The following is a 25,838-nucleotide window of genomic DNA, read 5'->3' on the forward strand; positions in this document are numbered from 1 at the left end:
CTTAAAAATTCCATTATATAGTTCGTAAAATTAAATTTGAGATAATTTAAGCTATTTTATATTGTTGTCACGGTTTCAATTCTCGTTCAACGTTCTTCATTTCTTTTTAAGTTATTAATCAAATTCAAGTTAATTAATGTAAGTAACCTCAATCACCCAACCAAATTCCTGTATCTGAAGAAAAACTCAATGTTAGGGGATAGTGTAAGAACCAGTTAAGTTGGCATTACTGTCTTTCAAATATGACATTCTGTCAAACGATTCGTGTTGTATGAGTGTCAAATATTTAAAAAAAATTCTATATTAATATTAAAAATAATTTATTACAAGTAAATATAATTAAACAATGGCAGCAACTTTATAAAATATCTAGATAGAAATATATAACTATTTTAGATAGACATATGACATATTGATAAAAATAGACAAGTTTTTTTCACAAATTTGGTAACTACAAGTTATTTTTTATCGGTAGCTTACTTATTGGTACAAGAATATGGCTTTTTCTTATGCTATAATACTCTAAATTCTTAATCTACAATTTTTTGTTCAAACATTATCAACTAGAATAGCCGAGAGGATTTTTATGAAAATATTACCAAAAATGTCTTAAAATATTTCAAAATAATCTTACAAGTGCGTTGTAGTGAGTTTAAAAAAATAAAAAAAAGTGCGAAGTGGAATACTTTAATGTTATTACTAAAACTCATCAGTCACACAGACTTACAAATTCGTAATATAAAAAGTCACAACTAACCTAAATCAGTATATTTTTTTTTTAACAACGAGGACACATAACGAGGAAATGATCTTTATTATGTCTAGTTAAAAAAAATGGAAGCAAAAGGCAACTTTAGGTGGTTTTATATTTGCGACAACTAGTATAAACCTCGTACAATGAGACAACCAGTATAGTAAAAATTAATAAATTAAAACCGTCTAATGAACCGTCCGTCTAAAACATTATGAAAGTTATACACCATATTTATATTTATATTTTGTATTAAATTTTTATCTAAAAATTTTCGTTTATAAGTTTTTATTTGATAGTTGTTTATAATTTCAGTTTCCGCTTTATTTATTTTTCTATATTTTTTTCATAATTAAGTTTGTAACAGAACCGAACTAATGCTGACTTTTTATTATATACGTGTTTACAATAAAAATAAGGATAATTTTCAGAAAAAAACAAACAGAAAGTTGAAAATATGCAAAAAACATTCGAAAAGCAATTATTTCAAACTAAAAAGAAGTTAGAAACTATAGATAACTTAATAGTATAGTATATATAGAATAAAATTATGAAACGTCTAAGAAAATAGTCAATTGATATGTTTTTTACTATTTTTACACTTTCAGATTCGTAAGTTCATTTAAATTCAAGATAACAATTTTGGGTTGTTAACAATAATAAAATCGTTCATCCTCATATTTCATAATCAAAATTTATCACAAGAAGTGAAAAAGGGTCATTGAAAATTCATTTTTTCATCAAAAACTTTCTTAGCACACCAAGAAATGTCACGAACATAACATATAAATGCGAAATTTATATTTATTAACGCTGATGAAGCATTCTTAATTTTTCATATTAATTTCAGAACACTACATTTAATGCCTTCTTTCACAGAATATTTGATTGTTTTAATTAAAAAAATGTTTCACGATGTCAAAATTTGACTTTATCGTCTATTATAGTAATGTGTGTTGCCTATATTTCAGTTAGTAAAAAGGGTAGTTTTATCAATTCCAAACATTTTTTTATTATTCAACAGCATATTTATTTAAATTATTTTAATTGATGTGAGTTGCCTTGAAGTGCGTTCTTTAAATACTGACATAATAAAGTGTATTAGGGAGAACTACACCAACTAACCATCGGGTACTCAATACATAGAAAAATGTTTTGCTTTCTGAGGTTATGTTCTGAACACCGCTGCTTCTTCCTAACGTTTTGTTCACAATTTCAGTTCGATTTTGGTGGTTTTTCTTTTATTTCTCACCCGTGATTTTTGTATTTACAAAATCTTTTAAGTTTTTATTTTATGTTTAGTGTTTTTTTAAAAACTTTTTGGTTATTTTTTATAAAAAATTTAAGGTAAGTTTATATATTTATAAACATCTTATATATCGATGAATATGGACTTCTGTTTCGATATTATTATGATGTAAATTTAAAAATTATTAAGAAGAAGTTGAAGAATAGGAAAATTTAGGTGGAACACAGTCATTCCTGTATAAAAGGAAATTAAAACTTTAGATAATTTGAAGAGAATAAGATTACGAAAATTGAGTAAAACAGTTATTTAATAAGCTTTTTTTTCATATTTTTAGTGTTTTTTGTTAATTTTTGTATCACTTGAAATGAAAATACTGAGATTCATGTAATAGTTTATTCAAATATATATATATATATATATATATATATATATATATATATATATATATATATATATATATATAAACAATTTAAAGTAGTCAATGATTTATTATAATCAACTGAAAAATAAACTCATAATAGTTCATCGAAAACTATTTCAGTACTAAATTCAAGCAAAACAGTTGGAACAAGCAGTGTTGATCAGAATTTTTTACACCGATTAGTTAAATTTTCATTGTTTGAGAAATAAAGAAAGTTCAATGGAAAAAGTCCCATAATGTTCATATATACAAGTAATTCGTGGATTCTAATCTGTTATTTAGTAATTAAACCCCAAAAAATAAAGATTTGTAGATCAATTGCAAAATAATCATTTTTCTAATAGAATTTTTTCAATATTTTGGAGTTTACGGGGTACATCTACAAACGCAACAGGACGGAAACAAAAACCAATCCATAAAAATCCCTTTACAATCGTTATCCGGATCGTAAGCTAGTAATCTGTGCCATTTGTATTTCTGTTCACAGCCACAGTCGTTCGAACATCTTTTCGTAGTGCTTCTCCTGACAAAACAAAAAAAATTTAACACAGAATGTATTTTTAATGCGGGTGTACGAGATTACTCACGCGCAAACTTCTTGATGAATGGCTTGTTCGAAATGTTGAGTATTCACAATAGCACGGATTTTACCAGCGGAATTTGACGCCCAATACGGCGTCACTATTTCGATTTTACTCTCACAGGAATCTATCCTAATATCAAAATAAAAATCACTTTAGATCTTGCAGAATCTTGTACATGAGTGGTTTTAGGATAATTATTAGCTGCTTAGTGCATCCAGGAACAAATTATTCCTCAAAAAAATAGAAAACATGCTCAAAACTCATTGTTCCTTCCCCTGAATCATCCTCAGACATTTAGTTATCAAAAACATTAGATGTTGTAGAATAACACTGTACAGGGGAGAATTTAGAACAACTTTTACCTGCTTATTGCATTTAGAAACAATTTATTCCACAAAAAAAATGGAAAACATGCTCGAAACTCATTGTTTCTTCCCCTGAATCATCCTCAGACATTCAGTTATCACAAACATTAGATGTTGTAGAATAATCGTGTACAGAGGCGGTTTTAGTATAATTATTACCTGCTTAGTTCATTCAGGATCAAATTATTCCTCAAAAAAATAGAAAACATGCTCAAAACTCATTGTTTCTTCCCCTGAATCATCCTCAGACATTTAGTTATCAAAAACATTAGATGTTGCAGAATAATCTTGTACAAGGGCGGTTTTAGGATAATTATTACCTGCTTAGTGCATTCAGGAACAAATTATTCCACAAAAAAAAATAGAAAACATGCTCAAAACTCATTATTTCTTACCCTGAATCATCCTCAGACATTTAGTTATCAAAAACATTAGATGTTGCAGAATAATCTTGTACAGGGGCGGTTTTAGGATAATTATTAGATGCTTAGTGCATTCAAGGAAAAATTCTACCTCAAAAAAATAGGAAACATGCTCACAACTCATTGTTTCCTTCCCTAAATCATCCTCAGACATTTAGTTATCAAAAACATTAGATGTTGTAGATTAATCTTGTACAGGGGCGGTTTTAGGATAATTATTAGCTGCTTAGTGCATTCAAGAACAAATTCTACCTCAAAAAAATAGAAAACATGCTCAAAACTCATTGTTTCTTTCCCTAAATCATCCTCAGACATTTAGTTATCAAAAACATTAGATGTTGTAGATTAATCTGGTACAGGGGCGGTTTTAGGATAATTATTACCTGCTTAGTGCATTCAAGAACAAATTCTACCTCAAAAAAATAGAAAACATGCTCAAAACTCATTGTTTCTTTCCCTAAATCATCCTCAGACATTTAGTTGTAAAAAACATTAGATGTTGTAGATTAATCTGGTACAGGGGCGGTTTTAGGATAATTAATACCTGCTTATTGTATTCAGGAACAATTTATTCCACAAAAAAAAATAGAAAACATGCTCAAAACTCATTGTTTATTTGCCTGAATCATCCTCAGACATTTAGTTATCAAAAACATTAGATGTTGGAGAATAATCTTGTACAGGGGCGGTTTTAGGATAATTATTAACTGCTTAGTGCATTCAAGAACAAATTATACCTCAAAAAAATAAAAAACATGCTCAAAACTCATTGTTTCTTTCCCTAAATCATCCTCAGATATTTAGTTGTAAAAAACATTAGATGTTGTAGATTAATCTGGTACAGGGGCGGTTTTAGGATAATTAATAACTGCTTATTGCATTTAGAAACAATTTATTCCACAAAAAAAATAGAAAACATGCTCAAAACTCTTTGTTTTTTTCCCTAAATCATCCTCAGACATTTAGTTACCAAAAACATTAGATGTTGCGGAATAATCTTGTACAGGGGCGGTTTTAGGATAATTAATACCTGCTTATTGCATTTAGAAACAATTTATTCCACAAAAAAATAGAAAACATGCTCAAAACTCTTTGTTTTTTTCCCTAAATCATCCTCAGACATTTAGTTACCAAAAACATTAGATGTTGCGGAATAATCTTGTACAGGGGCGGTTTTAGGATAATTAATACCTGCTTATTGCATTTAGAAACAATTTATTCCACAAAAAAATAGAAAACATGCTCAAAACTCTTTGTTTTTTTCCCTAAATCATCCTCAGACATTTAGTTACCAAAAACATTAGATGTTGCGGAATAATCTTGTACAGGGGCGGTTTTAGGATAATTAATACCTGCTTATTGTATTCGAGAACAATTTATTCCACAAAAAAAAATAGAAAACATGCTCAAAACTCATTGTTTATTTGCCTGAATCATCCTCAGACATTTAGTTATCAAAAACATTAGATGTTGGAGAATAATCTTGTACAGGGGCGTTTTTAGGATAATTATTAGCTGCTTAGTGCATTCAAGAACAAATTATACCTCAAAAAAATAAAAAACATGCTCAAAACTCATTGTTTCTTTCCCTAAATCATCCTCAGATATTTAGTTGTAAAAAACATTAGATGTTGTAGATTAATCTGGTACAGGGGCGGTTTTAGGATAATTAATACCTGCTTATTGCATTTAGAAACAATTTATTCCACAAAAAAAATAGAAAACATGCTCAAAACTCATTGTTTCTTACCCTGAATCATCCTCAGACATTTAGTTATCAAAAACATTAGATGTTGTAGATTAATCTTGTACAGGGGCGGTTTTAGGATAATTATTAGCTGCTTAGTGCATTCAAGAACAAATTCTACCTCAAAAAAATAGAAAACATGCTCAAAACTCATTGTTTCTTTCCCTAAATCATCCTCAGACATTTAGTTATCAAAAACATTAGATGTTGTAGATTAATCTGGTACAGGGGCGGTTTTAGGATAATTATTACCTGCTTAGTGCATTCAAGAACAAATTCTACCTCAAAAAAATAGAAAACATGCTCAAAACTCATTGTTTCTTTCCCTAAATCATCCTCAGACATTTAGTTGTAAAAAACATTAGATGTTGTAGATTAATCTGGTACAGGGGCGGTTTTAGGATAATTAATACCTGCTTATTGTATTCAGGAACAATTTATTCCACAAAAAAAATAGAAAACATGCTCAAAACTCATTGTTTATTTGCCTGAATCATCCTCAGACATTTAGTTATCAAAAACATTAGATGTTGGAGAATAATCTTGTACAGGGGCGGTTTTAGGATAATTATTAGCTGCTTAGTGCATTCAAGAACAAATTATACCTCAAAAAAATAAAAAACATGCTCAAAACTCATTGTTTCTTTCCCTAAATCATCCTCAGATATTTAGTTGTAAAAAACATTAGATGTTGTAGATTAATCTGGTACAGGGGCGGTTTTAGGATAATTAATACCTGCTTATTGCATTTAGAAACAATTTATTCCAAAAAAAAATAGAAAACATGCTCAAAACTCATTGTTTCTTACCCTGAATCATCCTCAGACATTTAGTTATCAAAAACATTAGATGTTGCGGAATAATCTTGTACAGGGGCGGTTTTAGGATAATTATTAGCTGCTTAGTGCATTCAAGAACAAATTCTACCTCAATAAAATAAAAAACATGCTCAAAACTCATTGTTTCTTTGCCTGAATCATCCTCAGACATTTAGTTATCAAAAACATTAGATGTTGGAGAATAATCTTGTACAGGGGCGGTTTTAGGATAATTAATACCTGCTTATTGTATTCAGGAACAATTTATTCCACAAAAAAAATAGAAAATATGCTCAAAACTTTTAGTATCTTTCCCTGAATCATCTTCAGACATTTAGTTATCGAAAACATTAGATGTTGCAGAATAATCTTGTACAGGGGCGGTTTTAGGATAATTATTACCTGCTTAGTACATTCAGGAACAAATTATTCCACAAAAAAAATAGAAAACATGCTCAAAACTCATTGTTTCTTCCCCTGAATCACCTTCAGACATTTAGTTGTAACATTAGATGTTGTAGATTAATCTGGTACAGGGGCGGTTTGAGGATAATTATTACCTGCTTAGTGCATTCAAGAACAAATTCTACCTCAAAAAAATAAAAAACATGCTCAAAACTCATTGTTTCTTTGCCTGAATCATCCTCAGACATTTAGTTATCAAAAACATTAGATGTTGGAGAATAATCTTGTACAGGGGCGGTTTTAGGATAATTAATACCTGCTTATTGCATTTAGAAACAATTTATTCCACAAAAAAATAGAAAACATGCTCAAAACTCTTTGTTTTTTTCCCTAAATCATCCTCAGACATTTAGTTACCAAAAACATTAGATGTTGCGGAATAATCTTGTACAGGGGCGGTTTTAGGATAATTAATACCTGCTTATTGCATTTAGAAACAATTTATTCCACAAAAAAATAGAAAACATGCTCAAAACTCTTTGTTTTTTTCCCTAAATCATCCTCAGACATTTAGTTACCAAAAACATTAGATGTTGCGGAATAATCTTGTACAGGGGCGGTTTTAGGATAATTAATACCTGCTTATTGCATTTAGAAACAATTTATTCCACAAAAAAAATAGAAAACATGCTCAAAACTCATTGTTTCTTACCCTGAATCATCCTCAGACATTTAGTTATCAAAAACATTAGATGTTGCGGAATAATCTTGTACAGGGGCGGTTTTAGGATAATTAATACCTGCTTATTGCATTTAGAAACAAATTATTCCACAAAAAAAATAGAAAACATGCTCAAAACTCATTGTTTCTTACCCTGAATCATCCTCAGACATTTAGTTATCAAAAACATTAGATGTTGCGGAATAATCTTGTACAGGGGCGGTTTTAGGATAATTATTAGCTGCTTAGTGCATTCAAGAACAAATTCTACCTCAAAAAAATAAAAAACATGCTCAAAACTCATTGTTTCTTTGCCTGAATCATCCTCAGACATTTAGTTATCAAAAACATTAGTTGTTGGAGAATAATCTTGTACAGGGGCGGTTTTAGGATAATTAATACCTGCTTATTGCATTTAGAAACAATTTATTCCACAAAAAAATAGAAAACATGCTCAAAACTCTTTGTTATTTTTCCCTAAATCATCCTCAGACATTTAGTTATCAAAAACATTAGATGTTGGAGAATAATCTTGTACAGGGGCGGTTTTAGGATAATTATTAGCTGCTTAGTGCATTCAAGAACAAATTATACCTCAAAAAAATAGAAAACATGCTCAAAACTCATTGTTTCTTTCCCTAAATCATCCTCAGACATTTAGTTGTAAAAAACATTAGATGTTGTAGATTAATCTGGTACAGGGGCGGTTTTAGGATAATTAATACCTGCTTATTGTATTCAGGAACAATTTATTCCACAAAAAAAATAGAAAACATGCTCAAAACTCATTGTTTCTTTGCCTGAATCATCCTCAGACATTTAGTTATCAAAAACATTAGATGTTGCGGAATAATCTTGAGCAACCTCTGGGTTTATTTTGCGAGATCGTCAAAAATAAATGGTGTTAATTTACCTGGGAGTTAGAAAAATTAACAAAATTCGTACCTAAATATCAAGGTATGAAAAAAAATGGAAAAACAAAAATGAAATGCATGTAAAATGAGATACAAGTTAGGAAGACACAAAAAAAAGGTCAGAAGTAAAGTATGAGCCTCATGGTACCTCCATATAGAGAAGATTCTAGCAGACTAAGGATAAATCAATACCACGGCATTGGATAGTGGAAAACGGAAAGAATAATCCACAGAACAAAAGAAAATTTAGACTGATTTGCACCTGAAACGATAAGAAGACAATATATTTTGAAGATTTACGTATAAATGACAGTCGCACGTAATGTGTTCAGATCCGAGGGTTTTGAGACTCTCCTCTACGATTACTGGAAAATTTGGAATACCACGAACTACCTACAGCTTGTTATTACGAAAATTCCATAGTTCAAAATAACTAGAAGTCTATTTAATCAAAAAGAAAGATAAATCTGGATAGTTAACTACGCTATAAGGAAAAATGGTTTTAATAAGTAATCTTCAATAACCCCCAAGTCGCATATTGACGTAAAAGATTCATCGGGATTGTGTTTTGAGGATGTACATCATCCCATTAACATTTACAATGCCTTATAACAAAATTTCACTTTCAGTCAAAGTTGTTTTAATATTAAAAACAATTTTGAATTAAACATCGTATCGTTCAAAGCAATCTTTCGTATCGAACTACCCTGTATATTTATTATATTTACCTTCCACTTTCCGAACTTTGATTATTTCTAAAGTTTTGTCTTGGTGTTCGACTTTTGCTTGAGAGGTTTTCGTCTTCTTTGACGGGATCGGGTCCTGGATCTAAATGAAAATCTGATTCGCCAGATTTGGTCGATCGTTTTTTTTTGTAACCCGGATTGGATTTGCCCTCGTAATCCGGCATGTCGAATTCACCATACATACGCTTCATTAAAGCTTTATTTTCGTCTATAAATAATTCTATACGATCTCTGGAATAAGGATTCTCACAAAATTATCCCTAATATGATGTTGTAATGAAAAAATAATTATAATTTGCCTTAATTTATATCTTAAAAAAGTAAAAACTATCAATAAACTGTGTTTTCTTTGTTGGGCCAGGTACTTCTGTGACCATCCTCGTACATATTTGAATTATTAAAATCTCGATCAAGTAAATAGAATCATCAAAAAAAGTGATGTAAGTTTAAAGATGTGACTTGATACATGTTTGAAAAGAGACAATGTTTTTAAATAAGAAGAGCTGTCAATAATCACTACAAAAGGTTATATTTACGTGCATTATAGTTCATTTGAACCAATTTTTATGTTAATGTGTAGATAAAATCTCATGAAACTAAGAAAAAGAAGAAGTAGCATGGCATTGATTTTGTTTATTTTGTTTATTACTGATAAAATTGACTTATTGACTTTTTTTGTGTAATTATTGAAATCGAAATTGAGTTATTTCAATTTAAAAAGATTCGTGAATTATTTTTACATGATATAAATTGATGTGAGTACTTACAGAGGATATGAATTTCCTGCTGTAGGACAGTACAATTGTTGATTACGTTTAATACAAGGAACTCCTCGGATGTATTCACCCCTTAATTCTAGACCTAAAACTACTGATAAAGCTGTCCATAAAATCTGAAATCAAAATACAATAATTGATCCACATACATTCAAAAGTGAAAATATATAACAATCGAAAACTGAGAATTTAAAATCAATACTTGGCTCTCTTTTCCAATATTTGTTACTAAATGTTGCATTAAATTATGGAAATTTTGTCTTTTGGAATGCACTATAAAAATGGTTTCAATAATTCGACTACCGAACTCGACGAATGTCAAACTATTACGAACGCAGTATTCACGTAGAAACTGTCTTAAATACTAAATCTTAACATATACAAAATTAATGATAGAAATGGATATTTATGGTCGTCAATATAAAATAAATAAATATTTGAGTGTTGCTTACATATTTTGAATCTTCCGCCCAATTTTCACAAACTGGGCGCTTATTTGGGTACCTCACGAATTGAAAGAAATTCATTTATCACAAACAAATTTATCAACACTTAAGCACCTTAAACAACCCTTTCTTGAAAAGAATCATCACTGGAGATAAAAAATGGGTCTTGTAGAGTAGCATGGTTCGAAAACGATCATGGAACATACACGATGAACCAGCACAAACCACATCGAAAGCTGAAAAACAACAAAGAAACTACATGCCATCAGTTTGGTGAGATTCCAAAGGTGTTGTGTTTTTGAGGTTGTTCCAAAGAACCAAACGATCAATTCTGATGTTTACTGTCAACAATTAATGAAACTGGATGAAGCAATCGAAGAAAAACGGCCAAAATTGGTGTCCCACCATGATAATGAAATATCTTTGGCAACTCGTGGATAACTATTGGAGCCTGGTTGCCAAATGATGCCACATCCCCACATACAACCCTGATCTGATACCATCTGATTACCATTTATTTCGTAGAATTCAGGATTCTTTGAATGGTCAAACTTTTACAAATGACGATGACTTTCAATCATCGAGAAGTAGAACCTAGTCCACGATCCACACTTTTGTCAATCGAAATACCTGTCTCGCCGACATATGTCGTAAGTTTGTCTGGCTATTCCCATCATTACAAAGAAATTAAACTAAACTTGTAATGTTTATACTTGTGACAATTGACAACTGACATTGTGAAATTTGACAACTGACATTGTGACATTTGACAACTGATATTGTGACAAATGACAATTGTCAAATTACTATAAACAATTAATAACGTTCTCAGTCAACGCCAACTTTATTGACTAAGCTGTCTAAACACGTATGGATTTTTTGTCTTTACACCCGTATTTTGATTGTTACCTACGTCGCTGTTTTCATTTCAAGCAGAACGTATTTCAAATAGTAGTTATCACATGTGTTGATATTGAAAAAATTTGATTTGGTATTACAATTACTAAACAATAACGTGGTGTACTTCCTATTTCTGTTTTTTTCCATATGTGCGTGTATCCTTTTCAACATAAGCGTAACGCCGGTTTATTAAAAAATATCATTTGCTGAAGTTTTATTTATTTAGAATTAATTTAAAGAACCTATAATAAAAAACTAAAATTCAAATTCCGAATAATTTTAAAAAAGATTTAAATTATTATTATCAGAATCTTCCTTCATCAAACTCAGTTGGCGTCGGTCAGCTGACCCGTTATATCCTATAGGAAAAATGACGTACTGTCAAAATCAGTTATTTGATATTAAAATCTTCCAACCTAATAAATATAAAAACAATCTTCTTTTTTTAAACACTTCCCTAATTCGACCACAGAAATACACGAGTTTTCACTATGATTGGTATTATAAAAGAGGTATATAACTGATTATAATCAACTGGTGTGATTAAGATCCATTCTTGTCAACATAAGAAATTGAAAAACGTCTTTTTTACGGTTTATATCGTTAATAAATTAGTCGATAATGCATAACATTTTTAAAAGTTTTCATTAATTCACACAATCGCGTATTCAATTATGCTAATAACGAGTTATAAATAAATAAACAGTTAAAAAAAACAGGTTTCCATATTCACTAAAACGAATAAGTGATTAAAAACATATCAGGTTTCTTATGTTTTACACACGCGACTTGAATGAAATATATCAATAGAAATTAATACTGCACAGATATTAGTATTACAACCAATTGCACACATACACTGCTCGTAGATATTTATGTGACGTGAGATTACGTGCTTTTACAACGATTCGCAAATTGTGTATACGATATCTTGACGTTTATTTTATTGATTAAAAAATATAAACGTCACCTGTCAATACAGAATATATTTTTGAAATTAAACGAACATACGGGTGCGTTTTTTTTTTTCGTAGTTCGAATGTTAATTCTGATCACTGTCAATGGAGTGGCAACGTCACACTTGAAACAGTGACGAGACAAAATAAGTATTCATTTAGGGTATACAAAGTATATATATTATATTAAAGTATATTAAAGTAAAAATTTATATAAAACTACATAATATTTCTTCTTGTCACTTTAATGAATATATTAAACTGGTCTAATTCAGTTTTAACGATAAAAAATTGAAAACAATACCACGAACGTTACATAACTTCATGACGGTAAGTAACCTCACGTGACGTTATTTGTGTTATAGCGCCAAAATAACATGGCGAATATTAACGTAAGGGCGAAATTAATTTTCATTATCACTAAGTAATATTAAAATGCATGTTGTAATTATTCATAAAAATTAGTTTTATTTTTAATATAATTGATATTTACGAAAATATGAAGTTTAACAAATCTTTAAATAAGCTTTTGTATATTCTATCCTTTTCTACTGACAGTTATAAAACACATGAAAATTTTACGTAATGATAGTACGTAGGTACGTACGATTTAAAAAATGTTGCAACTGTTATATTTCTAAGAAGTTTCGTTTGATTTTAAATTCTGATAAATATTTCTCAATACACAAGGTGATATAAAAAGTATACATAAATTCGGTTACTGAATTACGCGAATTGTTACTCATTCTTATTTGCATCATTGTAATCAAGATCACTTCCCACTCTTGTCTAATTCTTCTTTTTTACATCAATCTAGGTATACCGAGGACGAGTATTGATATACGTTTATGTTAATGATACAAAAAAAATTTGTGGAATAAATATTTATTTGACAGCATCACGATATTTACGGATCTATAGTGCGTTTAGAAATGTTTTACTCCATTTAAATGTTCAGTACTCAATCAAGAATAACAAACAATTGAATTATGTCAAGTAAGTTGAATATTTTATATTGAAATTGCGTATAGTTTTTTCCCAATAACGTATTATCATAATCAATTTACATTTTATTATTTCCGTGACAAACTAATTAGAAATTAATTTGTCTCGATCGGTTTGTGTTACAAAATCAGGAACTGTTTTCTACGTTCGGTATAGGTTATGTTATGCCATCGTTTTTTTGAAAAATGAACGCCGATAGGTACAGATTGTAATCTTAACGATACATTTTTCTTTCAAGGATTCTAATTAATATTCTTAATTATTCCGTTTGATAACAATCACAATATGCGGTTACATTCTTAAGAACTAGTTACTAAATTTATTCAAATTGACAATGTCGATTTTATTTTTCGTTTACGAAGGTTTTTTTGTAGTTAAACGTTTTTGAAAGTATAGAAAATTACACATTCACCCTCCATTCACACAAATTTATTTCATTTCATATTCAAATTTAATAACAGTAAGTTAAGCAGGGTCGGATTTAGAGGTCTGATACAAAAAATTATTTGAAATACTTTCTACGAAATCTTCATAGTGAAGTCCCCGTGGCTTTAAACACAAAAAATGAGAGTTTATGGGATAGAATTAAATGAGCATGCCCGAGGATTATATAAAGTTATAGGAAGGTCAAGGTCACATTGATCGATTCAAATAAATATTTTATGCTTCTAAATGTTCTTGATTTTAGATCTCTTCTGATTTAAAATTATTTTCCTTCATAATATTTTAAAGACATATGAAAATTTGATGTTAAATTAATAAATATATACGAAAATAATGAAACAATTAATTTTTGACGTTTTTCAATGAAGAAACTATTTCCTGGTTAAATTCCGCGTATATGTCGATACTCCCTGTTGTTTGGCCTATAAATCAATTGATTCGAATACTCGTGTCTGTTGTTAAGGTGGGGGCGGGCGTGTCAAGGCAATAAACTTTCATTTGCTACATTTCTTGTTAGTACATTTTTAATTGTTTGCATGCTTCTGTTTGATAATGTCAGTTATTATGTTAATATACAAGGGTGAATTGAAATTTTCAACTATTAAACACGATAACGAACGATTATATCATTAGTTTCCGCCATTTTCCTAATGTCAACTGTCAAGATTTCACATAAGCTGCTTTTGTTGTTCGGTAAAAATAATAAAATTTTTAACAGAAAACAAAGAATATTATACTGATTATGATACAAGGTGTATAACCTTTATCTTGACGAATTATTGTGTACTCAATCAACCTCTCACGCTCATAAATTTCATCTCATTATGTGTTTCTTTGCATTCATAGCCCTACAAATATTTATGCTTCTTCTTTTTTAACCTAACTTTGAAAAAATGCACTCCTTTTCGTTGATTAACCTCAAAATGGTACACATGTGTGAATAATTAAATTTTTAATGAAAACTAAAAGAGATAAAAAGCTAAAAGGACATAATTCCATCATCATTCCACAATGACGAAAGCCTTCAAGATTTATCGATTCAAATAGACCCAGTTCATATTTATTATTATGATTTTAACTCAATAAATTATATTTAATAGATGATATCGAATATAAATATAGCTGAACACATAACGTTAATTTTTTTCTGATTAATTGGTTATTAGACAAACGCTAAAAATACCTATTAGTTATTAGGGTAATTGAGAGTGTTTCATCTTTCAGAACGTTTCCATTGATTAAGAGTTTTTTTATTATTATTATTAATAAATGTGAACGAGATCAGTATTCTAAAATATAAAAAAAACAACGTAGAAACACGTTTTTAGTATAATTTTTTTAAGTGCTATCTCAAAAAATTACATTTTTATTTATAACCGGTAGATACATTTTACGCATATGACGCAAGGTCAAGTGTTGAATTTGTAATTTAAGTTTATAGCCGTAGATGGGTCTGAAAGCTTCAATAGACATGAAGTTGGCAACGAAGTGCGTAATAAATTTTATCAATCCATTGTGCATTGTACTTTATCTATACTGCGCGTGCTCGAGAATGCGCAGACCGAGCTGGAAACTCGGAGGATAGAGAAATCGTTGCCATTCTGTCTATTCGTTATTTCGAATTATATAGTGGAAGTTTTGAGATTAAATATTTGTTTTACTATAAGAATTCGTTAATATAATATATCTATTCACGTATCACCATATGGCTGATGGATTCAAACAAAACTGAATAAGGTTATATAACATTTTTAAATTAACCATTTTTGTACGCAATATTATGTTTAGAATAAATATTTTTGACTTTTTTAGTTTTATTTTCATGTTGTTAATAACATGTTTTCTTCAAAGTAATTATCAAAATTTTGTGTCTACTTCCCTTGAGTAAATAAATACCTAACCTAAATAATACATTCTAATATCATTAATGTTCAATGAATGATTACTTATGTCCCTATAGTGTGCTTGACGGAATAAATAATTCTAAACTACTATTTGAAAGCCAGGGTCGGCTCATGCCCAATGTACAACCTGTACAATCTAATAAATTTGTAGATTTTTAGATCGTTGTACATGCCATGAGAATTTTTTTTATGTCAGCATTATTTTTACGTCATCTACTAACTCTAGAATTTTTTGCATCAACTCCCGTTATACTCAAAAATGTAGTGATAATAAAACTACAGTCTGTAATTGTTACATATTTAAATTTTGCAATTCGAAATTTAATGAATGAATTATGGGGGTGGGGGGAAACTATTGATCGGTAGTGTATTTCTATCCTATAAAATTTTATTACAAACTTCTGACGTCGTACGTGCCGACTCATATCCTGTCTTTATTTATTTTCTTCCAGTTTAATTTTAATAAAGTTTTTATAATAAATTATTAGTTTTATTTACTGATGACGAAAGAACCTGCGGGAAATTGCACGCGATAGTTGTAGATGCAACCCAAGTCTGATTTTGTGAACCAGCCATAATGTCGTTGATTTCTCAACCACGTTATAAAAAAAAATAAAAGAAAATTGGATATTTTTCTCTTTAAAGTACTCAAATACGTGATAAATATACGAATATTTTATATATTTTTCTTTAAATCCCCCTTTTTACATAAATATAAATAAATGTCAATTTCTCACGTCATAATTGGGAAAGGTCATTCAAAAAAACGGACGGAAAACTGAACGAACGAATAGAAGTTGAAAAAATTAATTACTTATAACTAATTGATTACAAAATTTGTTTAAACAACGACTGTATAAATGTTCAGAAATGAGAAAATTATAAAATAGATAACGTAAAAAATATATAGATTCCGATACAGTACCGGACTCTCGAAGGGACTTGGTTATAAAAATAATGTTTCCTTTCCTAAACCGGAAATGTAAAATTAACCATCAAAATGTGAATTTGCATACGAACCAGTGATAGTAGAAATTGTTGTAAACACGGTACTTTGTTTCTCGAACACACATTTCGATTATTATATTCACTACACATAATATTATATGCTATTGAAACTGTTTATAAAGTCATCGAACACGGGATAAAACAACAAACGCATATAGATTAGAGATTACATAAAACGAACGCTTCTCTTATGAATGAGTATCACATACTATTGTAAATCGATAAATGTTGTTATGGAAACAGAAATTATAGAAAACAAAAAAATGATGCGCTATCCTGCAAGGTCACTTTTGCTGATCTTTCTTGCGTAAAAATTGTACGGGTTTATCCTATTTTTACAAATTCAATCGAATCGTACTACTACGAGGTGCGTACAATAATATACAGGGTGAGTCGTGGGGAGCTTTGATCATCAGGACGTTTATCATGCGGGTACTAAATAATGTCTAATAACTTTGACAATTTGGCAACAAAAATATGTAGAGGTTGGCAGGTTCCATTTCGAGAAACTACTTTGAATTATTTTTATTTTCTTGCTCGTTATTATTAGTTACTGTTGTTAAAATTTAAGATCAATTTCAAAAAACACCCTGTAAACGAAAATAATTTGATACTTTTAACTACCCTCTAGATATAATAGAAGTATTGAAATACCTCATGACTAACCCTGTATATAACACATATCAAGTGCAATTATTATCACTATTAAAAAAAAATATTTATTCTAAATAATATAATGAGTATTTATTAATTTTTTTAAGTTTTTAAGAGTAAACAATAATATTATTTCATAATACCTCGTATTATTTAATCGGCAACGCTGTAATAGTTATTAAGATGGCAGACACGTTTAATTCTACCAGTGCTTGACTTATTTATGCAAATCTAAAGATAAACTTTCACGAATACATAGAGAAGATAGCGACATATATAATGTTATGTTTTTATTTTACTTTAATAGAACGTGATCGTAAAATAAATTTTTTTTACGTTAACTTTCCGATGCAAAAATTATATAATTGCCGTTCTTATTATATATTATTTATTATACAATTTCCTCAACATCTTCACATATCGAAAAGAAGTTGAGTTAATAATAACGACACAATGGTATCTCTACTTTAATATTAATTCTATGGTGTAAAACTATCACAACTACTCTTCTTCTTTTTACGTTCGATCTACATTTATCCTCAAGTATAGAGATGGGCACAGAAAAATGTATATTATCAATAGTTTGAAAGATTTGTCAATATAAGCTTTCGAAGTTTCGAAATTAATCCAAATTTTGAACATCTATTACATAAAAATTTTGCCTAGACATTAAAACAAACGTGTTAGAGATAATCAGGATTTTAGGAAATATCATTAGTCATAATTTCGCAATATTCCATCTATCTATTTGTGTCATCTCCATTTAATTTATAATTTCTGTAAATAAACAACTATTAAAAAAAACGAAACTACTCTTAGAAAGAAGTTTTTTGTCGATATGTATTTTTCGTACAATAGATGGCTAGGAAAGCATCAACTGAAAATATTTTACGGAAATTTCAATGTTATGCATTATAAAAAAGTGAAAGGGGAGTAAGCGGCGTTGCCAATTGGTACATTTTTTCAGTAACTACAATTGACGTAAGGAAAATCAACCAAGGAATGCTTATTGAAGATTTGTTTTTCAATTTTTAAAATAAATTTGGATTGTAAATAAACTATTACAGGTTTTTTTTATTTATTTATATCAAAACAATAATAAAAATATATAAAAATTGTGACGTCAAACACATCAAAAAACGAAACTTTTTCTTATATATTGAGCACTCTAGTTTAGTTATTTTTCTTAGACATTGACGTAGAAACGCAAAAGAACTCATGTAAGCGTAACAGCCCAAAATAATAAAACACTTCGTTCATAAAAGTTGATTATTGTTTTATAAATTTCCGACCGCGATTCACGAAGTTAATAAGTCAAAAACTGATGCATATAACCTAACTTAACCAATTGATTTACTGATAATACTTTTAGATCACAACAGAAACTAGATACATTAAAAATTTACTTAAATGTAACAGATTTATTACGAATGTAACAAAACGGCAACGCTGGAATAAAGTAAGACAGAATACGCTTTGATCTAGAGTTGGGAACTTTAAATTAAAACAGTTACAACGATTTATGAACAATAATAATTGATTTCTAACTGTCATTTCATCAATTTTTTTTTTTTACGGAATTCGAAGCGTTTCCATATTCTGTTACGACAATTATTAGCTGTAATTGGAGAAGACCACGCCAGACCAAGTTTAAGAAAACAGTTGGGCGAAAATCATTTTTTTTTAAATAAATTTCTTTTGTATAAAAACTAAAAAAACTGTGTACTATGTATGATGATGTATTAAATACGGATAATAATGTTTATTTACCTTCTCTTAGTCTATCACACACAGTTATTTTAACTGTTAATTGCTTAAATAAATATTAAAACATTGTCGTAAATCAACATTTCGAACTTTCAAAGTACCATAAATGAAGGTTATTGTTTTATAATGTATTTTTTTCATGCTTCTGGCGATAATTCAAAATAATGAGGCAAGAAAATTATTATAACCAAAAAAATAAGCTCGTTATCAATTTTATTCACAAATATAAAGTATTACAAAATAGCTTTTTGATTTATTTGAGGTTGACAAAAAAATCCCGAACTCTTAAAATCTATACTATAATAAAGTGTATCTATTCCTATTTGAAGCAACTACCCATTCTTACGAAAAAAAGTAGAGAATTTTATTAGTAACCCCGGTAAAAATATCAAATTGTCACCGAAGATCACACGTATCTAAAAGCAGATCCATACAGTTACAAAAAAACTAACGAGAAATTTAACGCAAATAAACTTTTTTAATTATAATTTATCCTGAATGCGGTCCTGTTCAGAGTTTGACACGAGCTCATACGTCATTAGCTCAAACTATCAAACGCAAATAGCAAAACCCACGTAATTTCATATAATATTTCAAAAAATTATTTTTCTTAATTCTTTTACAGTTGTAATAATTTAGTAACGGCTATGTTTCCAAAAAAAAATGTGAATTAATCAAATGATTTATATCAGAAGGTGTCGGCACATTATTCATGTAGGTCACGTGAGGTTTATTGTTTTTTTAAACAAAATTATTATTACATAAATATAATGCAAAATATGTAAATAAATTACTTTCAAACTCGGACAATATTGTTTAAATGTGATATTTCAGAAATATCCACGAAAGTTTCATCAATCAATCCATTTCACTCTGTATAACACGTTAAAGGCGTAACCAATGTCCAGTTGACTATAATTAGAATAATAATATCGAACTAAGGAAAAAAATGGTGTTTTAATCGAAGAGATAGAAAATTGAAACTGGAACTAAATAGACCGAGGTCACTATCGGCATTAAATATAATTAATACGTGTTCAATATTTATCTACAACAGTCATACTGTGAGAAAAGTCTGTTGCAACAGAGACGTAATTGGATTGATTTCAAATTACTGTGTAATCGGCGCTAAAATTGAATAACAGCAATTAACATTTAATAAAAGAATCGTGTGTATTATTAAAAATATAAAAAATCATAGATCTATATGAAACGTTTGGTTTATGGCATATTTAAACGGCTACGTTCGTAGTGCGTCACAGATATAATTCCCATTTCGTACGTATTGTAAGAACGCACATCTTTACGTATATACACAACATGGCGACGTAGTTTATGAACAATATTTCTAATAAATTTATGTGAATTTTGCAACATGAATTCTTGTGAAAGTACGGTTGTGTTGTGCACAAAACTATCTATAAGTATTTACTTTTGCAAAAAGTGAATTATTTTATTGTTACATTTTTTGGAAACTTTTTTCAAGTACTAATATTATATTGGCGCGATATGAAGATAAAGATAGAGTCCGGATAATTATGAACGAAACCAGATGGTTGTTTATACGAGGTGTGTTAAGAAATTAAAGGTAATTTTTAAGAGTCTGATTATACATTTTTTCATTATACTGATGTACATGTTCTTGAATTATCAATAGATTTTTCAAAGTAAAACTCATTATTTACCGTCTAAGTTATCCGATAAGGTTTAACGTTTTTATGGAAGCTTACTTCGACCTACTTATATTGTATAAGCTCGACATGGAAAGTGAGAGAGATAGATTACTGGATAGACACTAAAATAGATGATTGTTGATACGAGGTGCGTTCAGAAAATTAATATCATCGAAGTATAAAGAGATTTTTAAGTAATTGTTTATTTATATAATTTTTTTTTTGTAAAAAATCGAAATGTGAGTGTGTGAAGAATATTGAAACGTACTTAAGTTTGTGAAAAAAGAAGATATGGTAAATTTTGACATAATTCAAAAATAAATACTTACAGGAATTTGGACGAAAGTACCATTATGTAAAACCGGATGTGAATACAACGGCACCACGGGAACCCTTCCGTTTTTAATAAAAATCGGTCCCTGAATAGGTGTAACTGGTACATGTATGGGTTCTTCTTCCACATAATCGTAATCAATAATAGGATGTATGCTGGTTTTCGTATTAAAATCCCCCACTTTTGTATACGTAGGCGGTCGATTGGGTAGTGGATTATTGGGTACCTGGGGGATTTGATTTGACGCGCCTTTAGGACGCGTCGGCTGACGAAAAGGATTAGTAGGAAACTCTTCCTCCAAAAAGGGTTTCTGCGGTTGGGGATACGAGTAACCTTGTGGGGGTTGTTGATACTGTTGGAAAGATTGATAATAGTTTGTCGCGGGGGGATTGGGGGTAACTTGGAAGGGCGTCGAGTAATTCACCAGAGACATTTTATCGATGCGGGAACTAAGATAACTTCATTTTTCATTAGGAGATCTGGAATAAAAAAAAAATATCTTTAGAACAACTTATATAATGTTAGTTTGTACGAGGGATTGGATTCTACCTCCGCATTGCTTTCGAATCGCAGTCCGCCAAATGCTTTTTTCATTCGAACAAATTAATACTAGTCACATGGTGACGAATCGGGTCTATAAGGAGGATGTTCCAGGTGTTTTATGTGGTCTGACGTCGTTTTGATCTGTAGACAGGTTTCATCGTGTTTTTTACTTACAACTGATCAAGAGATGGCCATATTTTGACTTTTTGTAGTCAACATTTTTTTGGAAAATAAATAATGTCGAATATTCCAGCCGAAATATTGATTAAATACATTACAAAATTGATTGTATATTTTTTTGTTCCATCCGCATTAATTATTCAACTAACATAAATTACAACGAATTATTTTTCTGTTTTAAATTTCTTATTGTTAACTTTACATTATATTATCATAATTTTCATCTGATTCATCGATTTATGTAAATGATATGTGGCTAGAGAAAGTTGAAATCAGCCCACTAAAAGAGCTTCATTAACAATTTAATTTATTCAGATTGACTAAACTACCGCGTCAAATTATAATTATCGAAGAAAATAGTCGGGATTATTGAGAAATACGAGGTATATACACAATGTAAGTTCCGTTTCTATTTGTATAATCGCAGCGCTGCGATTGCAGTTCCGAGTATGCGCGGCAGTTCCTCTGTCTCGAACAGAAGAAATCTACGCCATTTTCGGATCGATTCTGCCGACATGTTCTTGTGAAATCAAATCGTAAAAATTATATTAAATTATTGACGAGACCTCGTATATATAATTTGATCATGTTTGTAATGAATTCCATTGGGAAAAAACACGCATAAAGTGACGTAATTAGAGCGGAAGTTTTGAAATAGATAAAAATCGTTCATGAGATTCATCTCGAAGTAACTCAATACTCTCATTACCATAAATATGCATAATAAAAACGTTAAACGTTCACTTTCATTTGTCTTACATTGAACTTTCGATAATTATGTCATTAATAACTATGCTTCTATTTAATAATCTATTTAACAAAATTATTAAAATAAAAGAAAAATCGACATTTCGATTTATGAATGAAACAATTATCACCCTGTATGATAAAAATACAATATACAGTCAAAAACCGAGTTATTAAGTTACTTTTTTAACCCACTATACATCTAAATGACATTTGTTTCTAGGAACACGAAAATGTTCTTTCGACTTCAAAGAAACGGATCACCCTATATAATTTAAATTCAAATTACGCATAGTACACCTTTTCGTGCCACTCTGTATGATAAAATTATAATATACATTCAAAAACCGAGTTATTAGGTTACTTTTTCAACCCACTGTATATATAATTTAAAGTTGTTTCTAGGAACATAAAAAGAAACGGATCACCCTTTATGATTTAAATTTATATAACGCATAGTACACCTTTTCAAGTCACCCTGTATGATAAAATTATAATATACAGACAAAAACCGAATTATTAAGTTACTTTTTTTACCCATTGTTTATCTAATTTCGAGTTGTTTCTTGGAACACGATAATGTTCTTTCGATTTCAAGGAATCGGATCACCCTATATGATTTAAATATATAGAATTGGATATATTTAAAATACTAGTTATACTTTCTGAACACACTATATATAAATATATACATATAAAACATTGTTTGTTGAGTCAATTTTTTTATCTATTATGTGTACTGAATTCAATTAATTTGGTGTATGCAAAACATGACGTTTCCATTCAAAATAATAACATTATTTAGAAATGTATGCTAAATTATTTTTTATTTGGATCAGTGTATAATTTTTTGAATATCTGCAAGTAATGTTCGACCTCGATATTAATATACTTTTCCTTTCCTCACCGAGATTGTTCTTTTTTGTTTATTATCCATAATTCTCCATTACTGTGAGTCATATGAAAATGTTACAACTTTGAGGTTATGTGAACCGTCATTAAATGAAAACTACATAAATAAAATAAATTTTGAAAATTAAAAAAATCTATTATAAATTATAATTATTTAGTTTTCTCGTTCTATATGACGAAGTCGCATTTTATTTAGAATTGTTAACAGGGGTCTTGCTGCTAAAGGTGAGATGTGTTGAGGTGAAAAGAAAGTAGTCTCATACATATTTGTCTAATGGGTTTTAGTTACGTCACTTTGATTTTGAAAGGTTAATTTGATGTTTGTATCTATTTAAAAATGATCTAGCCGATTTTTAATGTTTACATAGGTGGATTATACAATATGAATCAAAAATTAATTTAGTACTACGCTTTCAATGAATCATTACGTGTTTATTATTCTCCTAAATGTTCTTCTTCTTTTTTTAACCGTAATCAATTCAATGCGATCCATAGATAATCTACCCTTCTAATAGGTATGTAATTTATTGGTTTAAATATTTATTACAAAAGTAATATAACGATATTAGTTTGTGAAAAACTTAACATAAATAAATAATTAAGCAAATTTCTTTTGATGAATCACAGTATTTACATTATTAAATGATTATTGGAAGAAAAACATCTACCTACTAACCAAACATGTTGTAAACTTTTCTCTTAAATAAATTATAATAACTAATATATTGTTTTATTTTTACCTGGAAATATGTCTTGAAATAAATCAATTTCATAGATTTATTCTCCTTCTCAGATCTTCCTTTTATCTTCATTTATAATTCAAAGAAAAAACACAACGATTGTTTTTGTTGTCACATATGCAAGTGAACGCGCGCGAAACTACATCCAATACCAATGTGAGAAATAGACTGTTATGTCAATGGAATTGTTAACAGAATGATGCAGTGGGAGGCCCCACTCGGTTTTATTTAAGTGTTTGGGGGGTTTATGGTTAGGGGGTAGTCTTATTTGATTAACGATTCTGTCAATACATAAGGAAATGTGTTTTATAATTGAATTAATTCAGCCGGAAAGTAACGCGAGAAGGTGGCAATGGAATCGAACTAAAAAAATGATAAATGTATCAACAATTATTCTCGTATAATACGGGGTGTTCCAATTTAGAAAAATTAATTTGCAGTACGAATTTGAAGTAATCTAACATACGAGGGGTATAGGGTAAATTTACTAAGAAAGGCATTTTTTTAATTCAGTTTTAGTTTTCATTTTAGATTTTTTGTGTTATGGGTTTTTTGTGTTATTTAATGCTTCTCCCACATAACCTCAAAGATAGTTAAAATTTTATTTTAGGAATCTAACCTAAAAATCCTTACAACAGTCTATTTTGGATATTATGATCGTTGATCAGATATATCACTCATTAACTGATTGTCGATTCAAATTCAGAACGAGATTTTTATCAGTTACCGTTTTTTTTTTGGTAGGAGTTTCAAAATTTAAAACCCAACCTACAATAATCTTACAATTTTATTGCGTTTATTAATTTTTTCATATTTGTATACTTATATTTCTACTGTATTTACAAGTTAATTGCATGTACCCACTGTATATGGTACATTTCGTTCAATTCCCGAACGTAACCGAACATTGAGATCGGTGATCGGTTTGTCCCGATCATAGTTTCCGAAAAAGCCCTATACATAGACCAATTTCAACCTTGATATTAAATGTAAAAAAATATTTTTGTCTTAACCACTCACTTTCCAATAAAATATTAATGTTGAAATGTGTTTGATTAAAATTTTCCGTATATTTAAATTGGATAGTACTTTAAAATTAAATGTGGTACTGGAAATATTGATTTTGCGTTATCAGTCGATATGTGATTCATTTTTGATCCGGGTAGATACCGAGAAAATATATGGCCACCACTTTGAATATTTATTAATACTTATTCGTTATTTATTATACGAGTTGGGTAATACCCGAACAAGGTCAATCAGAAAGGTAATTGTTACAATTCCTTTATTCTATTCTTTATCATCAAAATGTAGATCATTGTTGTGTAAACTACATAGACGTACACGAATTTTTTATTTTCTTTAATAAATATATAAAAAAAGATAGTCGATTTTTTTTTTTTCAATAAATATTAAGAATTCGTGTTACTAATTTGATATGTTTATTTTATAATAGCATCATTGTTATATACAGTACGTTTCAAAAAGACATATTAGAGAAATTTGACATGATTAAAATTTGAACATCCTTATGTCATATAATTTCTAGTTATGCAACCAGTTTTACAAATTAAAAGAAGAAGTTTACTAATTAGGAATAATGGTATAATTATCTTCCAAATGCAGAAAAACAAATCAACAAAATTAAAATTAATTGCAATATATTTTTAAATGAAATATATAATTTCATTCTTTGAGGGAAATAT

General features: G+C 29.2%; 1 protein-coding gene across 1 annotated transcript; it reads right to left on the bottom strand.

Moving 5' to 3' along the window:
* Positions 1 to 1,789: 1,789 nt before the first annotated feature.
* On the bottom strand, positions 1,790 to 24,302 carry LOC130896438 (protein spaetzle 3). Its single transcript, XM_057804568.1, has 6 exons — positions 24,133 to 24,302; positions 21,006 to 21,489; positions 9,911 to 10,035; positions 9,126 to 9,374; positions 3,009 to 3,134; positions 1,790 to 2,944 (listed from the first exon to the last, which is right to left on the bottom strand). The coding sequence occupies exons 2-6, from the start codon at positions 21,441 to 21,443 to the stop codon at positions 2,788 to 2,790; spliced, it is 1,095 nt and encodes a 364-aa protein (XP_057660551.1). The 5' UTR covers positions 21,444 to 21,489; positions 24,133 to 24,302; the 3' UTR covers positions 1,790 to 2,787.
* Between the last annotated feature and the right edge of the window lie 1,536 nt (positions 24,303 to 25,838).

The sequence above is a fragment of the Diorhabda carinulata genome, chromosome 7 (genome assembly GCF_026250575.1).
Source record: "Diorhabda carinulata isolate Delta chromosome 7, icDioCari1.1, whole genome shotgun sequence".
Classification (NCBI taxonomy): Eukaryota; Metazoa; Arthropoda; class Insecta; order Coleoptera; family Chrysomelidae; genus Diorhabda; species Diorhabda carinulata.

Excerpts from the sequence above, each read along its gene's own strand:
- LOC130896438 (XM_057804568.1), bottom strand. The coding sequence starts at position 21,443 with ATGTCTCTGGTGAATTACTCGACGCCCTTCCAAGTTACCCCCAATCCC. Across the intron at positions 10,036-21,005 it reads GTACTTTCGTCCAAATTCCT|ATTTTATGGACAGCTTTATC; the intron begins GTAAGTATTTAT and ends TTTTGATTTCAG. Across the intron at positions 2,945-3,008 it reads ATTCATCAAGAAGTTTGCGC|GAGAAGCACTACGAAAAGAT; the intron begins GTGAGTAATCTC and ends TTGTTTTGTCAG.